General features: G+C 38.1%; 1 protein-coding gene across 2 annotated transcripts in view; it reads left to right on the top strand.

The window, feature by feature from the left end:
• The window catches only part of LOC149228415 (uncharacterized), a 352,641-nt gene that overhangs the window by 29,288 nt on the left and 297,394 nt on the right, over nt 1-25,959 (top strand). For both annotated transcript variants that reach the window (XM_089375681.1, XM_089375682.1), the window contains exon 2: nt 18,922-19,027. In XM_089375681.1, the coding sequence (XP_089231807.1) occupies nt 18,922-19,027 (106 nt within the window). The remainder of the gene's footprint in view (nt 1-18,921; nt 19,028-25,959) is intronic.

The raw sequence follows: 25,959 nt of genomic DNA on the forward strand, positions 1-25,959 counted from the left end.
CAAATTCCCAGAGAGTCTGAAGGAGAGGGCCAATATAAGATAACGCTTCTTTATCTTGTTAGAAACAACATTTGATTATTCATACTTGGGGTTCCTTGCTTTCTTTGAAGAGTCAGCTATTTCCTTGATGACTTGCATTACCTATCATTCCTCCGATCATTGAAGATGTCCCTGGAATGATTGTTATCATCATCAAGTGAAGTGTTCCTACATCGGATACTCCTTCGCATAATGGCCGAACTTATTACAAACAAGGCATCTGCCTTTCCTTTCATCCTTAGATCCGGACTTTCCATTGAAGTGATTTGTAGGCCATTAGAAACTTTCGCTGCGCCATTTTGATAATATTCTCTGCTTCGACTTCACCCTTGGTGAATTAGAAGAGGGATGAGGAATCCATTGATCCTTTTGTCCTTTCCCAACTGTGTTCGGTGATTGCTCTTTCACTCTTGCTTAGGCTTTGTCTTCACCTCACCTCTGATACCATGTTAATTTTAGGTATGTTCTATGCTTAGAGCAATTTATTTCAATTTTCACAGTTAGCTCAATATCTTTTCCAGATTAGCAATCACATCAGCATTAAAGTAAATTGTAGATAGAACATAAACATAGATCGCAGAAGACAAGCCAAGACAAGAGGACACACGATGTGGTGCTAGCCAGGGACAAGCCCCAATGTGGGGAAACCCTTGATCAATTCTTCTTATATGTTCTTCAATAGTTCAGCAGAGAGAGAGAGAGAGAGTACATTTACAACAGAAGTCAACATGGTGTAGCATGTCATCAGTTGAAGACATATTGCTTCAACTGATTCTCCCAGGTGACTCCATCGCCATGCTGCACCTCACTGTGCTGCACCATGCTGCACCCATCATCACTATGCTGCATCTCATCATGCTTTACCAATCATGACTGTACCCATCACTGTACTGCATCATGTATCATTGTTGTCCCATGTGCTCGCTGCACCATGCTTGTCATTGTTGTCCCATGTGCTTGCTGCACCATGCTTGCCACCATGTGCTTGCTGCACCTTGCTTACCATACTGCTATCCCAATGTGCTTGCAGCACCAAGCTTACCATGCTGTCCCATGCAACACCATGCTTGCTGCTGTCCCATTGTAGCATTGTTGTACCTTGCTAGCCCATTGTGTTTGAGGCACCATGATTGTTGGTGTCCCATTGTGTTTGCCGCATTGTGCTTGCTGCTGTTCCATTGTGTTTGCAGCACTGTGCTTGCTGCTGTCCCATTGTAACCTACAACAATCATGCCCAACACATACCTTGAACAACCTTAATGAACTGCGGCCTAGTCAAGGTAGATTGCTGCCTCCTCATGCTGCTGTTCTGGGCATATGGCAGCCCTTAACACTTCCACGCTGCCCTGTTTTGGAGTGGGTAGGCTGTGGCCTACCACAGACCTCTGCTGCACACTAACAACCTTTCGAAACAGTGTTACCTTACCTCTTGCTGTGCTCAAACAATCCATAATTCTCCTTTCCAATCTCGGCCTCCCTACAAGTGTGAACATGCCTCATTTAGAATATCGTATGGCTTAGAATGACTGCATCTAGGGTATTCTAGGACAACAACATTAGGCTCGCATTTAGGCCTCTCCATAAAGCATTATGTTCCTCCTTTACACAACCTAGTTGCTTGCCTTCTCGGCCCTAGAACTCAGCCTCCTATAGCAGAAATCCTCGGCCCTTCTTCTAGCAATGTGGTTACCTGAAATGGCCTGCGGCTAGGGCATCATCGGCCTGCGTATGAGGCAGCGTGTATGCTTCCTTCTTGTGTCTAGGGCTTATAGAGACCAGCGTATAGGGCAGCATGTAGCCCTCCTTCTTGACTCCGTCTAGGGCTTGTAGAGACTAGATTATAGGGCAGCGTGTAGCCCTCCTTGATTGCGTCTAGGTCTCATACTAGGGCTTCGTACCTTCTACATTTAGGGCTTCCTCTCTTAGATTTCTCTTCCACTAAAACCCAGAACAAGTGGAGAGAAATCAAGAGTGAAGTGTATGTGAAATGACTCTCAAGTCATCCCCTTTTATACTAAAACGCTGAGCAAATGTGGGGGTATTTGGTTGCTAGCCGACCTTGACAAATTGTCTTATAACACAAATAAATTCATAACTCCATGAACACTTATCGGAATTGGATGATCTTTAGATCAATCCTACACCTCTCGATGAGAGGGATCCAAGAAAAATATCAGCTGCCATAAATAAGATGACCCACATGGAGTTTGGCCCTAGTTGCCAATTTCAACAATATCCATCCATTCACCAAAGAAATAGCTCCAAAGACAATCAAAATAACTTCTCAACATCAAAATGCATGCCAAGAATCTCTAATAGCCAAGAAGGAATAAGTGCGAGTTTCTCTTAAGAGGTCGAATTATCCAAGTGATGATGATGAGAGACTCAAATGAGGTCTCTTTCATCTATACATGTCCAATAATGTCTAATTTTAGCTTAAAGCCCCTCTTAGTTTTCAAATGACCGGAAAAAACTAGTTAAGGTTACAAGCCAACCTTATAGCCAATGTTAAAACATATGAAAACACCCACAAGAGGGCCGAAATGATGGCGTCATCCATGCGTGAGCTTCTTGGAGGCATGCGTTGAGCTCTCTTGGTGCCAAACTGAGTGAAGAGGGATCCAAAAGTCATCATCTAGGGTTTGGTCCCTAGATCTCCATGCAAATCATTGTGTGGACCCCAATTTTGTGTTTGGGGCACAAAATGGGTCTCATGGGTCTCTTGGTGATAAAATTAGCTGGTTTTGCTCCAACGTTGAGGGCTCAGAGAATGGTGCTAGCCCTCCCATGTCTCAAAGGGTGAGACAAACCTCATCTGGGCCTTGTATTAGCTATGAAACCATGTGTACAATGCTAAGCTTGTTGGGGCATGCTGGTCCCAGTGCATCATCTCGTGAATAATGTGGGGCGAAGTGCAGACTATTGTGGTGTTGTAGGTGACCATGGAGTGGAATTATGCTTTGCCACTGACACAAGTCCCATGGCTCTCAATGATTCACTTGTAAGGTGTGTTGAAATATGTAACTAGGTTCGGTCTTCATAATGTAATGTACTCTTGTTTTTTTGTAAAAAGAGAAGGAAAAATATTATTATTATTTTTATAGCATTGGTTTATGCTCAAGGTCAATTTATTTTAGGTCAAAGCACCCATTGAGTGCTTCTAGGTTTTATCATAGAGTTAAGAAGTCAAAAGGTCATTGTCATAAGTAAAAGACCCCATTGGGCATCTTGTAACATGTCAAAAGAATTATTTTTGAGTCAAAAGTGTCAAATTACCCCTCCAAGACCAAGTCGGACTAGTAGTATAGAAGTCAACCTTGTTTCCCACCACTCGTGGGTAGTATCCGTAGGAGAAAATCGTTCTCCTATATGGTCCTCATCCGGCAGCCAACAACCCCTTGCAGCCCCCAGATAACTCGATGTGCCACTATCTTCGCTACCTGAGTTAGCGATATGTACCTTCGCCCATTTGTTATGATCATATGTTGGAAGGTGGGCCTTCCAACCCCAAAGGTATGGCTTTTCATTGTGTAGTTGGGTATTTTTGGTAACTTATCATGGACAATTTTGGGCATGGATTAGTCGGGGGATTCGGCGGAAAGAGCAGGTTTGGTTTGTACTGTTGTCTCCTTTGTCCAATTTGATGGTTAACCTTGTATCATAGTCCCGTGGGATCTCCTTTATTGGCTACTAGCTTTAGGAATGGCACTACATGGGAAATCTCGATTTTGGTTGCGTGGTCCCGTTTCCTGACACCACATACATCACTCCCCTTTGCTCATTATAACCCCTAAGACCATATTTCCCATCCGAGTCCACATTTGCCCATTGTGTCCATAAGGAGTTAGCCTCCCCTTCCCCTTGTCCACACTTTGGGTCAGGCCTGGAACGATGCCTCGGAGGTTGATGAAACTAAAAAGAGATTGAAAAGCATAATTTGGCCACTCTCAATAGGTAGTGTACAATAAGATGCAAAACATGGCTGAGACATACAAATTTAGCACGTGGGCAAAACTCATCATGAGCTCTACCCTCTTCATTATGGCCATCACCCTGGTTCCTAGGCCCCCTATATGAGCCCCATGCATCATTAAGGAACCCATGATTACCCCAACCCCTGGCGGGCGATGAACTGCCCAACCTTAAGGGGGTATTCACTGCTACATCATTCACATCATGCTCTCTTTCCTTAGAGCCTCGAGCAGTTATATAAAAAAATCAATAAAAGGCAAAAGGAATACGAAGAAGGGTGGAAAAACAAAGGCTGGGTTAACTCATGTACAACGATTTCTCCCTCCTACATTCATACACCCAAGTGTGGGCTTCCCTCATCATGGCTACCCTTGTACTGTGGCATGTGGCTTGGAGCCTTCCCTTGATGTCCCACTCCGTTCCATCATTATATCACATGACACCTGCCACTTAAGGGATGTACCATGGACCTGTCACTCCCTTAGAGGTTGAAACTACTTAATAGGGTCTTGTACGTTCTAAAGCTCATTATGGAAGGGCATGTCACTGTGAAGTGTCCACTTGGTTCCATGATTTGTAAGCTCATTTACTCAATTGCACTGATGATTTGTTATATTGGAAGGTGAGGAGACGCATTGGATCTTATATAGGATTGCAGGTGGGTCTTCGTCTTGGGGTTTGGTCTCCCTATACAGGGTCCAAGCCCTCCAGAGGGTCATATTGGCATTTGTAGGGTGAGCGTAGAGAGCCATGGGCCTCCACTATAGCAGAGAGCAAATAGCCACATCATGGTATCTGTTGACCACTACGTGTCAACTACCCATAGCAGTACAACCCCTTTTTCGCAAAAGGGATAGTGCTTGATCGACGTGTCCGTGCCATTCATCATCAACCCAATCATGTTATGTTGTAAACCTAGTCTGCATGTGTAAATTGTAAATAATCTTAGCAGATCTGAGTCATGTATGTAAATTGCCTAGGCAAACCTAATTTTCTAGTGATAATCTACGTTTCGGAAGGTTTTTTGTCTCACCGATCCATGATCGGCAGAGTTTTTCTTCAGCCTAACCCCAAAGTCGGAATGCATTTTGTCATTAGAATCTTAGGGGAATCCTAGTGTGCTTCGAGTCTATGTAAAAGTAATTTGGAAATAATCCTAATTATTTGGTTAGGTTATTACAAATTACTTGATCTGCTAGATTATATTTGTGTGGCAGAACTGGGTGGTCCATGAGGGTCTATGTCAAATGGGTTTTCCCCCTTGAGATATAAAATTGTAAAAGTCATGATGTAAAGTGTCTTGAGGGTTAGAAAATGATTTATCCTCTCATAGGTCCTAGGTCCTAGGTGATTTTTCCAAAGGCTAAGTTCGAGGATCCAAAAATAAAAAATAAAAATAATAAATATATATATATATATATATATATATATATATATATATATATATATATATATAAAAATAAAAAAAAATAAAAAAATTAATAAAATGTTAAAAATATAAAAAATTAATAAAATAATAATAAGTCAAAGTTTTGAGAAAATAAATGCAAAGTTTTAATTTTTTAATATATTAAAAGACATTTAAGATTTCGACGGATGAGATTAAAAGTGATTTTGATCCTCATCGATGGTCGAGATTAGTTTGACATGGATCACTTGAACTAGCCGTTGGGAATTTTTCCTTTAAATAGGGTGTTAGGGGTCGTTTGAGATGATTCGATCTTAGAGTCTGGTGCTAAAGAAAGCTCTCTTAGTCATTTTTTGTGCAATAAAGAAAGAGTTTGGGGTTGAAAATCTTGCTGGTGTTACTCTTCTGGAAACGTTGTAAGATGTTTTATTTTTCTGCATAATTTTACTTTAAGCCATTGATAATAGCTTGATGAAGATTGATTTAGGCATAGGTATCTTGTCTGATCTCTAAGGTTTGAATGATAGTTTAATTTCTGAAATATAATGGTAGGTATCTCCATTTGATCTGAATTTCGCTGTTGTTTTCTCCCTCTATGTTAATGGTTGATTTAAGTTGTGCAGGATATCCTTAATTTTAAGTTTATCGAGTGTTAGGGGAAGTTCTCGGCTAAACCAATCAACTCCCGGATTGCGTTTCCTGAAAGAGCCCGGCCAGTTTTTGATCCCGGGCTTATCATTTGAAATTTTTCTTATGAATGCATGAAGGGTTTTTTGAAGCATCTCACATTAAGTTTAAAATTATGAAAATATTTTTGTGGCATAACGATAAATATGGCTATTTAGAGCCTTTAATTTGTAATTACTGTAATTGATTAGCTGTTTTTTTTGTTAGGATTTTAGGTTTCTTCCTTGCACATTTTATTTCTGGGTTTTCGGTTTTTGCAGGTTGCAGGTTGGAAGAAAACATTTTATCTGAAGCCAGATCTAGACCCTGGAGGGTAAGATCTGGCCTCAGTTTCAGTTATGGCAGGAATATTTACTTCATATCTGGAAAATTTTGCGGGGTTTTCATCAGACAATCTAAGGCAATTGATTCAAAATTTTAAGAGCCTTGGTAAATTTTAAGAGGGTTTTCCAATCCATTTGTCTGCTGTCTGGGGTTTCACTATTCGCAGGAATTTTTTTATTTTTAAATTATGCGCTGCCTTGAGCCTGCAAAAACCCCTTAGTCTTCACGCTGCTATCTTTCTGCTAAGCTCCTTTAAAACTGTTGCCTCTCTTCTCGCCGTCACTAGATTTGCAACGTTGCCATTTCTGCTCCACGCATATCCCTCAGCCACCTGCGTTCCTTTCTCTGCTCGCCATTCGCCTTATCTGCAGCAAACTCCTGCGTTTCTGCCATCCCACGCTGCAAAACCTTCCAGAATCGCATTACCTGCACCCATTCCACTTGCGTTGCTCCCCTCAGCTCCAAACCTGCAAAAGAAAAACGCATTCTGCTGCCCAGCATTCCCACGCAGCCTCTCAAATCCTTGCCAGCTCCCTTTCTCCTCCGTGCTATTCCATCTAGCTCATCCGTCTGCCAAATCTCTGCCCCTACAATTTCATTCTTTCCCTACTGCCTCATCCGCAGTTCCATTGTTGTCATTTCTCTGCTCGTTTTCATTGAAACGCTGCGTACTGCTCAACCCCATTCACTCTGCCGCCGTTTCGATCTCCAACCTGCGTATTTCTTCTTTGCTGTCACGTGCACCAACAACAATAAAAAACAAGTTAAATTTTTTTTCGATTTTCTTTATATGCGTAGGTTAACGTAAGTATTTCTTTTTTTTTACTATGAGTTTCATTTAGTTTAGATTTTAGAACTAAATTTTTAGTTTTAGATTTTAATTTTAATTAGATTTCATCTTACTTTTTCTATAGCTTAGAATTATTTTGTTGTTTAGATTAGGTGCATAAGTTTAGATTTGATTTTATTTTGAATGTAGTTTAGATGCTGAAATTTTATTAGTTTTGTTAAATTTCACTTTCATTTAATTAGGATTTAATCATTAGTTCATTTTAGTTTTAGATTTATTAAATCTTAGTTTTAGTTTTAGATTTAGATTTCTTTAAATTTCGGTTTAATTTTTAAAAGTTTGATTTTAAAAACAATATAAAAAAAAATCATAAAAATTAAAAAAATTAAAAAAGGCATAAAGAAATTTTTTATTTAGAATTAAATTTTAGATTTAGATTAGTTTAATATTTGATTTTTAAGTTAGGTTTTAGTTTTAGTTTATTTCCTTTTTTTATTTAGTTTAGTTTAGTGTTAATAATTTTAAGTTTCATTTACTTTAGTTTTTGCTTAGTCTAGTTTTGTTTTATTTAAAAATATAAAAATATATAAAAATTAAAAATTTTGGAAAAGCTTAACTGAAAATTGGAATTTCATTTTTGGTGTCTTTTGTGGTATCTATGTTCCATTTCTCTATAGTTAAATGCACTCAAACGTTTATTTAAAGTTAGCTATATGAAAGTGGTAACTGATCAACATTTAAATTTTATGGCCATTTAAAGCATTTGATTTTTTTTGAAGTTTAATTGCTGGAACATTGTTAAAGCATTGTGCGTTTATCGAATATCTTGCATTGCTTGGGTTATTTGATGATAAATGATTGTTTTACAAAGTTCATATTACTGCAACATCTAATAAATAATCATTTAATCATTAACTCCATAAGGCACTGGTTCATTAATTTCTAAAATCAATCAGGTGCGAAATTGCCTTGCTGTGTCTCCCAACCCAACTGCTCCATAGTTGGTCTTACTTTGTCCCATAGGGTCTACCCCCCTTAGCCTCGGGAGACGGCTTAAATGGAGAGATCAGGGATCAGGGTGACAGCCCCCGGTCTGAGTGTTGTCGTGACAATTTGTGCGACAACATTTTTTGGCGCCGTTGCCGGGGATAGAGTCTTTCTGTCCCTGGTGTTTCAACGACATTCATCTTCTCATTTCTCATCATTCTTTCATCTTTATCATCTCTCATTTGAGCTGGCAGAGTCAATATTTTTTGGCATCATTTGGATCTTTTCATTGCCTTATTTTTCGTCATATCAGCAACTACTCTTCGGTTCATTTCTTGTTTGGGTGGCGACTCCATTTCTTTTATTTTTCCCAGGCAAGAAGCCTCTCTCATATCTGCTTGTTTGTTGCTTTTTGGATCCTAGAATTAGATTCATTGCTCAAGTGGCGACTCCACTTCTTTCATCTCTTGATTTTCTTGAGCAGAGATCTCTTTCTATCATCCATTTGATCCCTCGTTATTCATCATGGATTATTCGTTTAAACCATGTCATTTTGCTGATGATCTCCATGATTTTCCGAAAGTGGCCATTTCTAAATTACCTTTGTTCTCAGGTGGTGATTTAGTCGCTGTTAGAAAGCATTTAAACAAGTTTACTTGTATAATGGTCATATATTGTAGACTTCTTCAATATAATCATGAAGATGTCAAAATGCGTCTATTTGTCATTTCTTTAAAGGGTGATGCTTTGAATTGGTTTAATAATTGTCCTGAAGATTCTTTCACTTCTTTACAAGACATTGTCAATGCTTTTAAAGATAGATATGGTTATCCAGATAGCTTGCCTTGTGCCCCTAAAATTGTGCAACAGTTTGAAAGTAATCTTATGAAAGGTTTAGCTGTCGATGAAAGATTTCAAGACAATTCTTCATATCAGAATGTGCCATCCACCTGTACCATTGCAGATCAAATCCATGATAGTGGAAAAGCGGGGACAAATTGTAAAAACAGTGTTGACAATGAAAAGGAAGATCAGAAGCAAATTATACAAGAACTAATGTGGCTGGTAAAAAATATGGAGATCAATCAAACTAATTACGCCGATGATGTGAGAACTTTATGCACCCACCTGGAAAAACGTAATAAGGAGATGGAGATCATGAAAATTAAACACTCTGATTACATAACCGACATGCAAAATCAACATGCTAAGGAAATTGAGGCCATGAAAACTAATCATGACACAGAAATTAGTTTTATGCAAAGCAAGTTATCAGGCTTAGAGGAAAATATGACGACCATGCAAGCAAATCATAAGAAAGAGATAAACTCTATGCAGCATTGCTTGATGACCATAAAGGAAAAGGATGATAAAGTAATAAAAGATATGGAAGCTAATCAGATATGTCTTCAGAATAAGTTATTGACCATGGAAGAAGACCATGCCAGGGAAATCAATGCTATAAAGGTTGAACACTCTAGTCAGATAGATGCCATTAAAATACAGGTTCAGAAATTTCAACAATGGTCAAAGGATGAAAGAAACCAGGCAACGTCAATAGATCAGGAGCCTCCTTATCTGTTGCAACAAGCTCCATCTTATTATGAGGTCCTTTGTTCCATTGAAAAGTGGATAATTGAAGGTGACCTGGATAAAAGGGAAATTAATAATAAGGTTGATGCTCACACGGTTAATCCACCAGTAATAGAAGATCAAGTTGTAACTCATGGCACCCATGAGATTGATCCATCATCCTTGGCAGGGCAGATGCAGAATGAAGAAAGACATGTCACGCATATCTTACATACTTCATCTGAGAGCTTTGAAGCAGAAAGTTTCACGTCATCAGTGATACAACCTGCCACGAAGAAAAAGTGCAAGAAAAAGAAAATGACAAAAAGATTTGATGCATCAGACGGCCGCGAGCAGCTTGATTTTCGGATAGAGAAAAGTCCTAACGTATGCATAATTGGACATGGCACATCCGATAAGCAGCCGACAGATTTGCTTGAAAGCAGGCAAATGCTTAGTATACACTATATTGAACACATATGATGCCATGGGGCATCCTCTGTATTTCTAACCCTACTCCTTGGTTTTTCAGCATTTTCATTTTTGTTTTAGGATTAGATTTACTTTTCTTGTTACTAGATAGTTAATAAATGAAGAGCTTATATCTTTCCTATGCTTAATGTTATATGATGATTTTTGGATGGACTCTACTTAGGTTTTGTTGTGTGTTGTGTGGATGTAGATTCTGGATTCTCACATTCCTACAGTGCAACAACGTGTCCCCAGTAGAGCCAGATGTTGACCACTACGTGTCAACTACCCATAGCAGTACACCCCCTTTTTCGCAAAAGAGATAGCGCTTGATCGACGTGTCTGTGCCATTCATCATCAACCCGATCATGTTATGTTGTAAACCCAGTCTGCATGTGTAAATTGTAAATAATCTTAGTAGATTTGAGTCATGTATGTAAATTGCCTAGGCAAACCTAATTTTCTAGTGATAATCTATGTTCCGGAAGGTTTTTTGTCTCACCGATCCATGATCGGCAGAGTTTTCCTTCAGCCTAACCCCAAAGCCGGAATTGATTTTGTCATTAGAATCTTAGGGGAATCCTAGTGTGCTTCGAGTCTATGTAAAAGTAATTTGGAAATAATCCTAATTATTTGGTTAGGTTATTACAAATGACTTGATCTGCTAGATTATATCTGTGTCGCAGAACTAGGTGGTCCATGAGGGTCTATGTCAAAATGGGTTTTCCCCCTTGAGATGTAAAATTGTAAAAGTCATGATGTAAAGTGTCTTGAGGGTTAGAAAATGTTTTATCCCCTCCTAGGTCCTAGGTGATTTTTCCAAAGGTTAAGTTCGAGGATCCAAAAATAAAAAATAAAAATAATAAAAACATATATATAAATAATATAAATAATTAAAAATTAAAAAATTAAAAAAAGTTAAAAAAATAAAAAAATTAATAAAATAATAATAAGTCAAAGTTTTGAGAAAATAAATGCAAAGTTTTAATTTTTTAATATATTAAAATACATTTAAGATTTCGACGAATGAGATTAAAAGTGATTTTGATCCTCATTGACGGTCGAGATTAGTTTGACATGGATCACTCGAACTAGCTGTTGGAAATTTTTCCTTTAAATAGGGTGTTAAGGGTCATTTGAGATGATTCGATCTTAGAGTATGGTGCTAAAGAAAGCTCTCTTGTAGTCATTTTTTGTGCAATAAAGAAAGACTTTGGGGTTGAAAATCTTGCTGGTGTTACTCTTCTGGAAACACTGTAAGATGTTTTATTTTTCTGCATAATTTTATTTTCAGCCATTGATAATAGCTTGATGAAAATTGATTTAGGCACAGGTATCTTGTCTGATCTCTAGGGTTTGAATGATAGTTTAATTTCTGAAATATAATGGCAAGTATCTCCATTTGATTTGAATTTCACTATTGTTTTCTCCCTCTATGTTAATGGTTGATTTAAGCTGTGCAGGATATCCTTAATTTTAAGTTTACCAGGCGTTAGGGGAAGTTCTCGGTTGAACCAACCAATTCGTGGATTGCGTTTCCTGAAAGAGCCCAGCTAGTTTTTGATCCCAGGCTTATCATTTGAAATTTTTCCTATGAATGCATGAAGGGTTTTTTGAAGCATCTCACATTAAGTTTAAAATTCTGAAAATATTTCTGTGGCATAACGATAAATCTGGCTATTTAGAGCCTTTAATTTGTAATCACTGTAATTGATTAGTTGTTTTTTTTGTTAGGATTTTAGGTTTCTTCCTTACACATTTTATTTATGGGTTTTCGGTTTTTGCAGGTTGTAGGTTGGAAGAAAACATTTTATCTGAAGCCAGATCTAGACCCTGGAGGGTAAGATCTGGCCTCAGTTTCAGTTCTGGTAGGAATATTTACTTCATATCTGGAAAATTTTGTGGGGTTTTCATCAGACAATCTGAAGCAGCTGATTCAAAATTTTTAGAGCCTTGGTAAATTTTAAGAGGGTTTTCCAATCCATTTGTCTGCTGTCTGGGGTTTCACTATTCGCAGGAATTTTATATAAATATATATATATATATATATATATATATATTTTATGTGCTTCCTTGAGTCTGCAAAAATCCCTCAGTCTTCACGCTGCTATCTTTATGTTCAGCTCCTTCAGAACTATTGCCTCTCTTCTCACCGTCACCAGATCTGCAACGCTGCCATTTCTGCGTTTTCTGCTCCACCCATATCCCTCAGCCACCTGCGTTCCTTTCTCTGCTCGCTATTCGCCTTATCCGCAACAAACTCCTGCGTTTTTGCCATCCCACGCTGCAAAACCTTCCAAAATTGCATTACTTGCACCCATTCCACTTGTGTTGCTCCCCTCAGCTCCAAACCTGCAAAAGGAAAACGCATTCTGCTGCGCAACATTCCCATGCAGCCTCTCAAATCCTTGCCAGCTCCCTTTCTCCTCCGCGTTGCTCCATCCAGCTCATCCGTCTGCCAAATCTCTGCACCCGCAATTTCATTCTTTCCCTACTGCCTCATCCGCAGTTCCATCGCTGTCCTTTCTCTGCTCGTTTTCATTGAAACGCTGCGTACTGCTCAACCCCATTCACTCTGCCGCCGTCTCGATCTCCAACCTGCGTATTTCTTCTTTGCCGTCACCTGCACCAACATCAACCAAAAACAAATTAAAAAAAAAAATCGATTTTCTTTATATGCGTAGGTTAACGTAGGTATTTCTTTTTTTTGACTATGAGTTTCATTTAGTTTAGATTTTAGAACTAAATTTTTAGTTTTAGATTTTAATTTTAATTGGATTTCATCTTACTTTTTCTATAGCTTAGAATTATTTTGTTGTTCAGATTAGGTGCATAAGTTCAGATTTGATTTTATTTTGAATGTAGTTTAGATGCTAAAATTTTATTAGTTTTGTTAAATTTCACTTTCATTTAATTAGGATTTAATTGTTAGTTCATTTTAGTTTTAGATTTATTAAATCTTAGTTTTAGTTTTAGATTTAGATTTCTTTAAATTTAGGTTTAATTTTTAAAAGTTTGATTTTAAAAACAATATAAAAAAAATCATAAAAATTAAAAAAGGCCTAAAGAAATTTTTTATTTAGAATTAAATTTTAGATTTAGATTAGTTTAATATTTGATTTTTAAGTTAGGTTTTAGTTTTAGTTTATTTCCTATTTTTTATTTAGTTTAGTTTAGTGTTAATAATTTTAAGTTTCATTTACTTTAGTTTTTGCTTGGTCTAATTTTGTTTTATTTAAAAATATAAAAATATATAAAAATTAAAAATTTTGGAAAAGCTTAACTGAAAATTGGAATTTCATTTTTGGTGTCTTTTGTGGTATCTATGTTCCATTTCTCTATAGTTAAATCCACTCAAACGTTTATTTAAAGTTAGCTATATGAAAGTGGTAACTGATTAGCATTTAAATTTTATGGTCGTTTAAAGCATTTGATTTTTTTGGAAGTTTAATTGCTAGAACATTGTTAAAGCATTGTGCGTTTATCGAATATCTTGCATTGCTTGGGTTATTTGATGATAAATGATTGTTTTACAAAGTTCATATTATTGCAACATCTAATAAATAATCATTAACTCCATAAGGCACTGGTCCATTAATTTCTAAAATCAATCAGGTGCTAAATTGCCTTGCTGTGTCTCCTAACCCAACTGGTCCACAGTTGGTCTTCCTTTGTCCCATAGGGTCTACCCCCCTTAGCCTCGGGAGACGGCTTAAACGGAGAGATCAGGGATCAGGGTGACAGTGCCCGGTCTGAGCGTTGTCGTGACAGTATGTGCGACAACAGGATCCTTCAGCTCCACTTAATGCTCGCTCGTGTTCCATTTATTTGACGATGATGTACCCGGACCACCTTGCCCAGCTAGTTACACAGTTGCACCACGCACTTGGCAGTTGTTCCAGGGCCCATATGATGATGTGTCTCACTAAGGGAGACAAAGGGAGGGCTTGCATCATTGTTCCTGTTAGTGCCTGTCAGTCATGTCAGTCACCGACGATCAAATGTGCTTTTACATAGTTATTTTTAGGGTTTCAGGTCAAATTTTTATAGTTTCAAAAAGCTTTTCAATAAAAAATTTGATCACCGGTTAGGAAGGTCAGTCTCTACTATTCCTTTCAGTCTCATGGTCAAAGGATACCATCTTGGTCAAGTCAAATCATTGTTAGTAGAGTCCCATAATCATTTTGTTCATAATTCACCTAATAAACCTATGTTAGGTCACTAGGTTTAATTTTTGAAAGTTGGTCTTTTTACCATTAAATTTCATTTTATGAGGAATAGTAGAGATCAACTTGGTAACCAAGGTTTTAAAGTCATGTTTTTTATTTCATTTTCTTAAATGAAATACCATCATAAGATCATGAAGCTGAAGTGTCAAGTCCAAGTTATAACTGTTATGGTGGGTCCACTACCATTTTGCAAAGGAAAAATCGATTTTCTCAACTTATAAAAGGCCATCACTCACTCTCATTCACTCTCTATTTGCCCATTGCACTTTCCAACACTCCATCTCATCTAATCAAGGCGAGATTGTCATACAAGGAGAGTTTTCTGCACCCATAAGTTGAGTTCTCAACTGGTGCTGCGCAAATAACTCTGTTCTGCTACGCATATACCAGGCAGCTGCTCCATCATCTCTCCAAGGTTGTGAGCTCCCTGCAGTGGTTTCCTCCATCATTTTAACAATGTGCTGTTGCTAATATAGGTTGGTGGTTTATCTTAAGGCTCAATCCTCTCTCAATTTTCTCAACTGTGCTTGTTATGTTTCATGTCCACCTCCTAGGGTTTTTGAATACAGTTAGAAAGGTTTTCATCATTTTCATGTCAAATTGCTGCTAAAACTTGTATCCATCTGCTTGTACACCATCATCTATCCTAAACACACCCTCCTAGACACCCTCCATCAAACCCACTCTCAAAACTCATCAATTCTACCTAAACCCTAGACAGACTACACCTTCTAAACCACAAAACTGTGTTTTCTTTGTTTGGAAACCTTCCACTCACCCAAATCCTGAAATTCCACTTTCCCTAGCTTCCTAAATTCCCTCACTATCCCTCCAAATTTTCCTAGAATTTTTCCATTTCCCTATCCCCCTCATTTTCCTAAACTCCCTCACAGCTATTGAAAATCCCCTGTTTTTCCTACAGTCAAAACCCTAGTTTCTATCCTAAGAGCTAAGTGTTGACATGGAATCTGAAACCTCTGAACAAAGGAAGCATAGGGGAGGACATGTCATCAGACATGAACCTACCTCAACCCATGAGGTCTTATCATCTCCCTTCATTAGAAAATCATTTGAAGATGCAAGCTGTCTTACATTTTGCCAGAGAATTGAGGAATTGAAGTATCATGATCAATTGACTAGTGCTTTTGCCACCAAACTTAGAAAGGATAAAGTGACCATAGCAGGAGTTCAATTCACTGTTTCAAGGCAACTTATCTCCGCAGCTACAGGGATTCCAAATACTGGAGAAATTTGGTTCAAGAGAGAAGACCTTGACCTTCAAAATTACAAGATGTACCTAAAGGCACCATACAAGGCAGCTCCAAAGTATATTTTTCCATTTAGACATTTGTTAGAAAGATACACCCCTCTCATGAAAGTGATCATGAAGTACTTCACATGCGAGGGCAAATATTCAAGGCTGTATAAGTACCACATGAAGATGCATTTCACCGATGTTCAGCAAATCAATTTGTCTCATTATTTGTACAAAACTTTGATTAAAATGACAGAAAAGGTGCAAAAGCTGGGAGAGAATCACCATACTAGTTTGTTTCATCATGGCTTAGTGAAAGTGCTAGTTTGTCATCAGTTATCACAGGCAAATCTGTCTTGGGATCACTTTTCAAGTTCAGATTTTCCTCCATCTTCTTCAGCTAGGTCTAGTGATGAAACAACACCTTCAAGCTCACCAGTGCAGTAGGAGGTTGCTTCTTCAAGCAGACCAACCAAGAGGAAAGACAGGGCAGAAGTGTCTCAGACATACTCCAGAGGTGATAGGCTTGTGTTTGCTCAAAGGATTGTTGAAAGGGCCAAGCCTACAACAGGTGAACAGAGAGTTTCCTCACAGCATGAGGAGTTCTCTCATCCAGGTACAAATGTGTCAGATATGGGGAAAGGATATGAGGGCAGAATTGAAGATCAGATCATAAGGGATAAGGAGACTGAGATCAAGAGATTGGAAGGCAAGTTGATAGAGGCAAATGCTCTAATAGCATGCTTGCAACAAGAGAATATGCAATTGAAAGTGAACCAAATGATCCAAGATAAACAAGCAGTTATTTCAAAGAAGGAAGATGTAAAGGGCAAAGCAGTGGCTGAATTGAAAGTGTCAAAAGGTAAAGGAAAGCAAAGTACATCAGGGAGACCAAGAACAAGAGCATCCAAGAGAGCCCTTGAGCTACAAAGGGAGGTTTCTCCACCAAAAGAACAGATTACTGTAGATGACCTAATCACTAGAGAAATCAATGAAGATAGGGTATATTGGCTTGATAAGATCAATGGACACCTGGAGAAGCTCCTCAAGAAGGCAAACAGGGACAATAACTTGCAGAGGCATATGGCTATGCATTACTACACAAGAAACAAAGTATCCCAAGTCAGAATCAAGCATTTGAAGAAGAAGCTCAAGGAAACCCTAACAGGTCAAAAGGACAAGGAGAAGCTTGATTTACTTGCTGAGGCCTCCCTCATGGCATAGCATATCATATCATAGCTTCACTCAACAATTTTGAGAAGATTTGGAGAATTTTTGTCATTTTCAAAATTTTGATGATTTTTGACTGTTTTAAAAACATAGTGACAGCTATAAGCGGACCGCCAAATGCCTAAAACTCTATATCCCTGGATAGATATTTCCCTAAGGATCTTAGATATCTACTTTTTGAAGCATGTCAACAAACTGGTTAGGAGAAAAAGCCAAAAAACAGGTCAAAAGTCACTTTCTGCCACTATTCTGAAGCAGGTGCTGTGCTTATAGAGTCACCTTGGGAGAATCAATTTTTGAAGGCCTTCCCATGGGTCATTTTCAAAAATTCAAGTTGTTCTGGAAACTAGACAGGAAATGCTAGTTGACTGTTCTCTCACTTTTCAAATTTGACTTCAGAAAGGTTTCCAAAATCCTCCTGCAAGATGGCGCTACGCTTATGGCTGAGTGCGCTGTGCTTATGGCTAAATGCGCTACGCTTATACCTGTAGCAGTCTTTTTCAGTTTATTTTCACCAGATCTTGGTTTTATGATGTAATTTTGATATTTTAAAGACTTGATGATGTAATTATGGAATAAATTAGCATGATAGGTTGTTTTTGTGCTTAATTAGGCCTCATAAATGAAGCAAAACTCAAATCAAAGTCTAAGAGAAGAGTTTGTTTTTGACCTTCTCACTCTCTCTTGTTGGTTGAGAGATTCTTGGAAACTGTTCCACCACTTAGGGATTCGACCCCTGAAGGTGGGGAAATGGTTTGTTTGAGTCTATATGTATCATTTATCATTTAGGGGGAAGACTTGTATCTTTATGCTTTCATACAGTTAATCAAGGAGCAGTTGCAGCGATTTTTAAGGAATATTTGTTCAGTAAGTTTGTGGTGTTGTTTCCCTTCTATATCAGCTTCTTATTGATGAATTCATCTCTCTAACATGCTTTGCTTTCTTCATGTGATTTTCCTTACAGTCATATAGGCGGAATTCTTTAGGTTTAAAGCTCTGTTTATGTGGAAAATCATGTTTATGTATCTTTACTTCTAGATTAATGAATTCATGCTAATACATGCTCATTATGATTTCTTAAGATTGCAGACCCTACACTACATTGACCAAAATCTTCAATCCACCACAAAACATTGTTATCTTGCTCCTTTTTATGCCTGCTACTGCAAACCTTCAACTAAGAGAAAGCTTTGTCTACAATTTCTAGGGCCTCATGGCATCAATACTGCTCTGATACCATGCTGAAAAATTTAAAATGGATAACATGGTAAGCCCAATATACAAACACAAGATTGAAGACAAGGAAGCAAGTTTTATAATTTATTAAATAACAGAAATATCACCTACATCCAACTTTGGGTGGTCTGAAATGATGAGAGTCAATAGAAAGATGCGGAACCTCATAAATATTGAGAGGTTGTTCAAAACTTCAACCACCTAACATTCTAATTCTGGCACCTAATCTGGTGTATTACAATAAGGCCATTGTTCTTTTAAATGTATAATCATAATGATTTAATTCCTAAAGTATTAAAACCATTTTGGATCATTATGGCTTATCGAAAGCAGTTTGTTTCTTTTCATTGTTTATATGGATGAGTGTTTTCTGGGGTCTCTGGTCAATTTCAAATTTTGTTGAAACTATGTATACATAATATTTTGCATAAATGACGTCTTTTATTTGTGTATAAATCTGCAGACTGGACATTTATGGTATTTTCTTTTCTAAGATATTGCATATTCTGAATATGATTGGAATATGTACATATTGTCATTTAATCATTTTAAACCCGAAGAACAGATATCTAACACCTTTTTTGTTTCCCATTGTGTTTTTTTTTAAATTTTCTTTTCAAACATGGCTACCATGGATACAATACTATGACTTAGTGGTAGGTCTTCAATCTCTTGAACCTATATAGAGGAGTAATTAATATATTTCCACATGTTGCTGCAGGTGAGCGTAGAAATATTCCCACTTAGTGTGTATGGCACTCTTATGTTCACTATGCTTACAGCACCTGCATGTACTATCTTATCATATCGGACGGTAATAATACTTGGTATGTAGCTTGAGAAAACTTTTCTTCAAGCTGGTTTTCAGAATGCAAGTTCTTTTCTTAAAGTTACAGTAACTTTTTTTTTTCATTTGAGTTTTGGCTTCTAGTTTTTTATTACTTCTTGCTTTCCTAGCATGTGCTGTCTTACCTCTCCAACTCATATTTAATGATAAGAGCCCTGATTCACAAGGTGCAACCCTAGAGGTAACTACTAGGATGGTCACCATTGCCACCTAAGCAACCTATCCTGTCACTTTAGGTTGGTTTTTCTCTAACTCAAAGAGGTTATCTCTAGGTATTAGGATTAATAAAGCTCTAATAATGAAGCTCAAAGGTGATGTAAAGTGATAACTTCAGCAAAACAATTTTTTTTTGTAGTATAGTGAGAGTAAAGCGATGGAAAGATGAAGAGATCAGTGTCAATCCAACAAGGCAACTGGAGTCAATAGTGCAATCCAAGAAGGAAATTCATTAAAAGGTTAACACTACAAGGGCCATAGGTGCATGCCACAAGAAGAATTTAACATTGTTAAGAATGAAAGTAAAGAAGTAACAGGAGAGCCCTAAAAGTGCCACATCAGAACTATGTCATTAATGTATTCCTATAACACACCCCTTACCACCCGTAGCCCACACTTAGGGTAGAAGGAGGCAGTTACTATGATGACCCGACCTCCATAGTCTTTTCTTAAAAATGGGGTCACAAATTTTTGACCTTTTTCAAACTTCTTAAAACACAAAATAAACATTGCTTGTGCGTTTGTCTCGTTGAGACCATTTTGGCTATGTAACCTCAATCTGACTTAGGAATTGAAAGGTATGGCCATTTTAAGCTAGACCATTTAAAAGCCTTGCCACATCATCAATGGCCCCCACATGTCACCCTCGTGGCACTCCATGAGGCGTCGACATGACCGTTCTGCCACTGTGGACAAATCCACGTGGAACTATGCATTCCACCTTGTAGTTGGAAGTTGGCTACTCGACGAAAAGTACAAACATATGATTTATAAGCGGAGCCCTGACCTCGACTAGCCTAACAAACTGGCTCGCTTGCTAGGCCCGACCGGCCTGACCCCTCATTGGCGGGCCTTGCCCTATTTCCTTGGTGGTCGGGGTCGACTCACTTGGGCCAAAACCCAATGCTATTCCACAGTAAACCTTCGACTGCTTGACCCATCCTGATGTTTGCATGACATCACTAGTCCATGTGGCCACCTCTAGGAGTGCCACATGTCACCTGAAAATGGCTCACTTGGGCCCCTAAAACAATCGTTTCCATGTGCCACATGGCATGCCATCGTGGCACCACGTCGCCCCTTTGTACATGTCATCCACTCTGTGACCATGGTCCCCACCAAAATTTCGGTCCTTGTAAATGAAAATTTCTTGTTATAAACAAATTTGGGACCTGGCTAACTCGCTTGGCCTCGACCAACTCACTAGGTTCCATCCAAAGACAGAGATGACGTGGGCCAATCAACGGTGTAAATTGAAATGTGCAACCCCCACAAGGTTCCGCTCTTGGCACTTGGTCATGTTGTCGCTCAAATTATACAGGAAATACACGACAATGCTCAGGGTGGGGGTTGTCACTCTGATCCTCGCCCTCTCTGTTCTAGCTATCTCCCTACAATAAGCTATTGGGGGTAGTCCCTATGAAATGTGAAAATGAGAGACTTGTTGGCAACCAACAGGTCCGAGAGACACCACTGAATGGCCAAGCAACTTGGTTAATTTAGCAAGTTAAAGATTAGATTAGATTTGACTTGGAAGACCAGTGCCTTAATGGAGTCAATTACTTGCTTAAGATAATTTATTTACCGAGTCACCAAATGAACAATTGTTGCTTTGAAGATGCTTCACTATCTTATATGAAATGCAAATCCTACAATCTAAGTGAGATGCAAAATCTTGGTTTATTTTAAATTATATGCCTATCTAAGTGTATCCTTCCTCAACTGTTTTGAAGCTAGTCTCTAGAGTAGGTTGTGAGAGAGAAACCAAGGGGAAGCAAGCTATGGCTTGATTAATGATCCCTCCCCTTGAGTTCTAACGAATCTAACCACTTGATGCCTTCAGCACTACAGAGACTATGGCTCTAACCACTGCAAGGTCACCGTGTTAACTACTAAAGAGGTTCTAGGCTTAGCAAGCTAGATGAAAAAGGTGGGCCTATCTCTCTATCGACCAAGCTTATGTTTGGAAGTTAATTAATTAATGCAACACTAGGCCTAAGATGCAAGTGCAAGGTATGAATGAAGACTCTTAAGATGAGATTATTAAGTTCTTAAGTACTTAAAGACAAGATACAATGATTTTCAATTTAGAATAATGAAGTACTTAAACAATAAATCAATGACAATCTTCACCACAAGAGAAAGTGCTCAAATTAAACAATGCCAAGAAATGTTGCCGATAATACCAATAGACAATTGCTTAAGAGATGAACAAGATCAAATTGATTAGATCAATGCTTCGTAATATAATTAGCAACCTTTAAGATTATAACAATGGATCACCAATATGCTCGTTGGAAAGAGCATAATGTCTTCTATGAGCCTATGATCTCATTTCCTTGAGCTGGTGTCTCCTTTGACATCAATACCAATTTTCCTTTCAACAAAGGCTCCACCAAGTCCCTCTTCGCAGGCATTTGTGCACACCACAAAATCCTTATCTGAGTATGCTATTCTTAGTACTGGTGCGTTGGTGAGCAATTGCTTAAGCTGATCGAAGCTTGCAACTCCATTCAAATTTCTCCCCCTTCTTTTGTAAGGCTATGATTGGATGACCGATCTTGGAGAAATTTTTAATGAATCTTATGTAGTAGTATGCCAGCCCCATAAAGCACCTAGTTTTAGCCACATTCTTTGGTGTTGGCCATTTCATGACGGCCTTAACCTTCTCTGGATCAACAACTACTCCCTCCTTTGAGACTACATATCCCAAGTAATGGATCTTTCACCAAAACAAGTGACATTTACTAAGCTTTGCATAAAGCTTATGTTCACTTAGTAGCTGTATTATTGCAGCTAAATGCTCTTCATGCTCCTCCTTGGTCTTTGAATAGACCAAAATATCATCAACAAAAACCAGTACAAATTTATCCAAGTAAGGGCATAGCACATTATTCATCAAGCACATAAAAGTTGCAGGGGCATTAGTAAACCCAATGGGCACTACCACAAACTCATAATGCCCATACCTCATTCTAAATGTTGTCTTCTGGATGTCTTCGTCTTTAATGCACACTTGATGATAACCTGATCTTAAATCAATTTTGGATAAGACTGTTGCTCCCCTTAATTGATCAAATAGATCATCAATCCATTGCAAGGGATATATGTTCTTGATGGTGATTTTATTAAGTTGCCTGTAATTGGTGTTCGCCATGGTTTCACTCGGCCTTATGTAGCCCTTGTCAAGCATGTCTTTGCACTGTAGCTTCAACTCAATTAGTTCTGGAGTACTCATTCTATATGGAGCTTTGGATGCTGGACTTGCCCATGGTAATAATTCAATGGAGAAGTCCACTTGCTTATGTGGAGGCAACCCTGGAATTTTTTCAGGAAATACATCCTGAAACTGGTTTAAAATGGGATATTTTAATAAAATTTTATGATCATTAACCTCAATGTTGTTGTTAGCTTCCACACTGCTATTAATTTGAACAAAAAAAATGCACCCCTTCCTGCAACTCCTTTTGGCTTGCATGGCTATAATTAACCTCACTCACGTGGGTTTTAATTTCCCATGCAATATCCTTATTTCCACAGACTCATCTAATCATTTTATTGCCTTCTCAAAGCTAGACAAAGTGCTAACAGTGGGGTAGAGGCCCAATGTCACCTCAGCCAAAACCCCCTTCTCCTTACAGAATTTCACCGATGGTAGGAGTCTCAGTAAGCAGGGATCACTCAAAATGGATATGCTAATGATAAGGAACAAAGTGAACCTATTAGATCTCATTCAAGAGGGAGGCACAATAATGGTACAAGGCTTCAAGGAAGAAAATCACTCTCAAAGAAAAGCCCTGAAAAGGAGGTTCAAGACCTAGGGTTCTGAGGTTTTTGATAGTAATAGGTATTCATAATGTCAAGGCCTAAGGGAAAGAGTTTTGTTACAATGATATTCAACTAATCTAAGGCTCATGAAACCCTCAAGAAAGTCCTCAAGTTGAGGGAGAAGAAACTAGGGTTTCCCTCTTAGAGCAACACCTAGGGCAAGAGATTTTATGCATGAAATTTGAGTGGATGCCCACCAAATTGATAGGTTAGGTAGCCTAGACCTATTGCTTGATGTTCAGGTTCTCAAATCCCTAAACATATTCCTCCCTAAATTTTCAATCCAAGCCCTAATTTTTCTCTCTAGCCTTAAAAGGACTGAATTTGAGAGGAGAAAATTATGGAGAAAGTTTAAGGTTGATCACTGAAGACTTGGACTAGTGCCTTGTCCTTTAGGTGTATGGAGTCAAGGATGAAATGGATAAGCTAGATCTTTTCTAAGGAGGCTAAAAATTGATGCCCTAGGTATCAACTTTTAGCATTTACCCACTTCTAAAGAAAATGGAGTTTGTGGAGAGATTAGAGTTTTCCTCCACTAGGAACACTCATTACATGTCGTACAATGAATAGCATATGCAATCAGTGTATATAATATCGCCGATATTCGGAAATATTGCGATATTTTCGGGGAGACGAGATATCGCCGAGAAAATATCGCGATATTTCCGAAATATCGGCGATATCTCAGGGAAATATCACGCGACAAGCTAAAATATCGCCGGGAGACAGAGAAAAATGCCGTAACTTAAATTTCATTACCCTGGGTGATGCCTTGGCATCCTCTAACTGTTTGCCCTTGGTCACATGACAAACTCAAAAATTTTGAATTTAATATTCTCTGTTCTTAGTTCTGTGGTTCTTTCTACCTATCTTTAATTGATAATGTCAAAATCAAAAGCAATGAGTTTGCTTCAATGCATATTAATTGGAGTTTCAATCCATATCCAGAACTTGCGTCTTACATGCTCTATATCATTTCTATTTTTTTCATAAAGATGATTAAATGCTGATTGGTATTATAATTTTATCCTTTTGCTTTATTACTGGTATTTTTCTCGTCTGGAAGGAAGTAATAGGTATCTAGAATTTAGATTTAAGGAGAATTTGAGAACCATCAGCTGCTCGATGGATGCTATCAATAGAAGCATATATTGAAAGAATGAATATCTCAGAAAATATAGCCAAATATTTTTCTGGAATAAACTGAATTGTGCTTTCCAAACAAGATGAGAAAGTACAATTGTGATGATATTGAACGCTCTGATGATTCTATGGAATGTTGTGATAGTATAAGTATTGACGTTTGGGATTAATGGCACAATAGCTGACATTAGCACATGCCTTGTGTCTCCACACAACGAGTAGTGCAGTCCTCTCATACCATAGAGAGCACCCGGTAAGTGTGGACTTGTGTTTGAGCCCTCAGTCTCACCAGCTTAAATTTGAAAGGAAAACAAACAGTGCAGATCTTTTAACCAGGGAAAACTAATTTCTGTTGCATTTGTCCAATAATTTGTCTCACACTTTCATTTCTCCTGCTGTTAAAGGTTGTTAGGTTCACAAAACATGATTTTATTTTTCAATTTTACCTTTGAGGTATTGTTGTCATGGAACTGTATAATTGTTTTTGTCTTCAAAGATTGCCAGGAAATGGGGGTAAGGACCTTTTCTTTTTCAAGGGAAACCATGCAGAATCCCTCACTCTTCCCTGTGATATCTGGATGGAGGGTGGCTCAACTGTCAGTCACAATAGTGGCTGGTAGCCCTGAGGGACTTACCTGATTTGAACCTGTGACCTATCGCTTCCCCATTGGAAATATGCCTTGGGTATGGGCTATAACTGTCTGAGCTAACCCTTGGGCTTAATCAGGATAAGAACCCATATCTAGATTCAAGGCATTTGTCCTTCGTGAAAATGTTTAACTTTTGCCTCTATTTATCCTAATTGTGCTGATGTCATGTTGCTACATTGTAAGGTAGCACAATTTCCAACCTACATGGTTGGAAGACTAAAGAGGGGATTGAGAGACTAAAGAGGATGCCCAAACGCAGATGCAAGTGTGGCTAGTGGACAAATGAATCCAGATTAAACATAAAACTCGTTTCCTTCCCTTTTCAATGCTGCTTACGACAATGAATTGATTTATTAGATCCTTCAGTGCTGGTTTTCATTTGTCAATTAGGTCCTTCAGTGATGGTTTTCATTTGTTTTGAACCTTATGGCTTGGTTTTCATTTCTCAGATAAGATAAACCTGTGTGAGAACACATAACTGACAACACTGTACATTTGACTTTGTTTCAAAGCTTCTGTATAGGCTATAGCTAATTGAACCTCCTTGCTACACACCTCCATAAACTTTTTCCTTCTTTGTTATGCATTTTGCAATGACAATCATTATGACCGTATTAGAACCTTCTGTATGGGGAGTGTTTGGGATACTAGTAACTCAACCACCAACATGAAATAAGGTTGCCCACGCCCAAAGGTAAGTAAATGGACAATTATCAGGGATCAGCGGGATTTGGTATTGCCTTTGATGTATCGTTTCTTTTTGACATCATATATATCAGTGCTTTCTTCATATTTACGTGCCAATGTGTTTATTTCATGTTGTTATTGCTTTATATGTTTAAAAATATGAAAAAAAATGAATATATTATGCATTTTTTATGCTTGCCGATATTTTGCCGATATTTTCGCTAATATTGTCAATAAGATGTTTTTTGGACCCTCGCCGATATTTTGCCGATACCGATATTTTCAACACTGTATGCAATACTCAACTAGATAGCCTTTCAAAATTAATTTTCAACAATTAGGGCACAAAATAACATAACCTAGAAGCAACAATTCCATACATAAGACA

Source organism: Pinus tabuliformis, chromosome J, assembly GCF_031772625.1.
Source record: "Pinus tabuliformis cultivar Carrire ecotype Pingquan chromosome J, CPIR1, whole genome shotgun sequence".
In the NCBI taxonomy this organism is placed as follows: Eukaryota; Viridiplantae; Streptophyta; class Pinopsida; order Pinales; family Pinaceae; genus Pinus; species Pinus tabuliformis.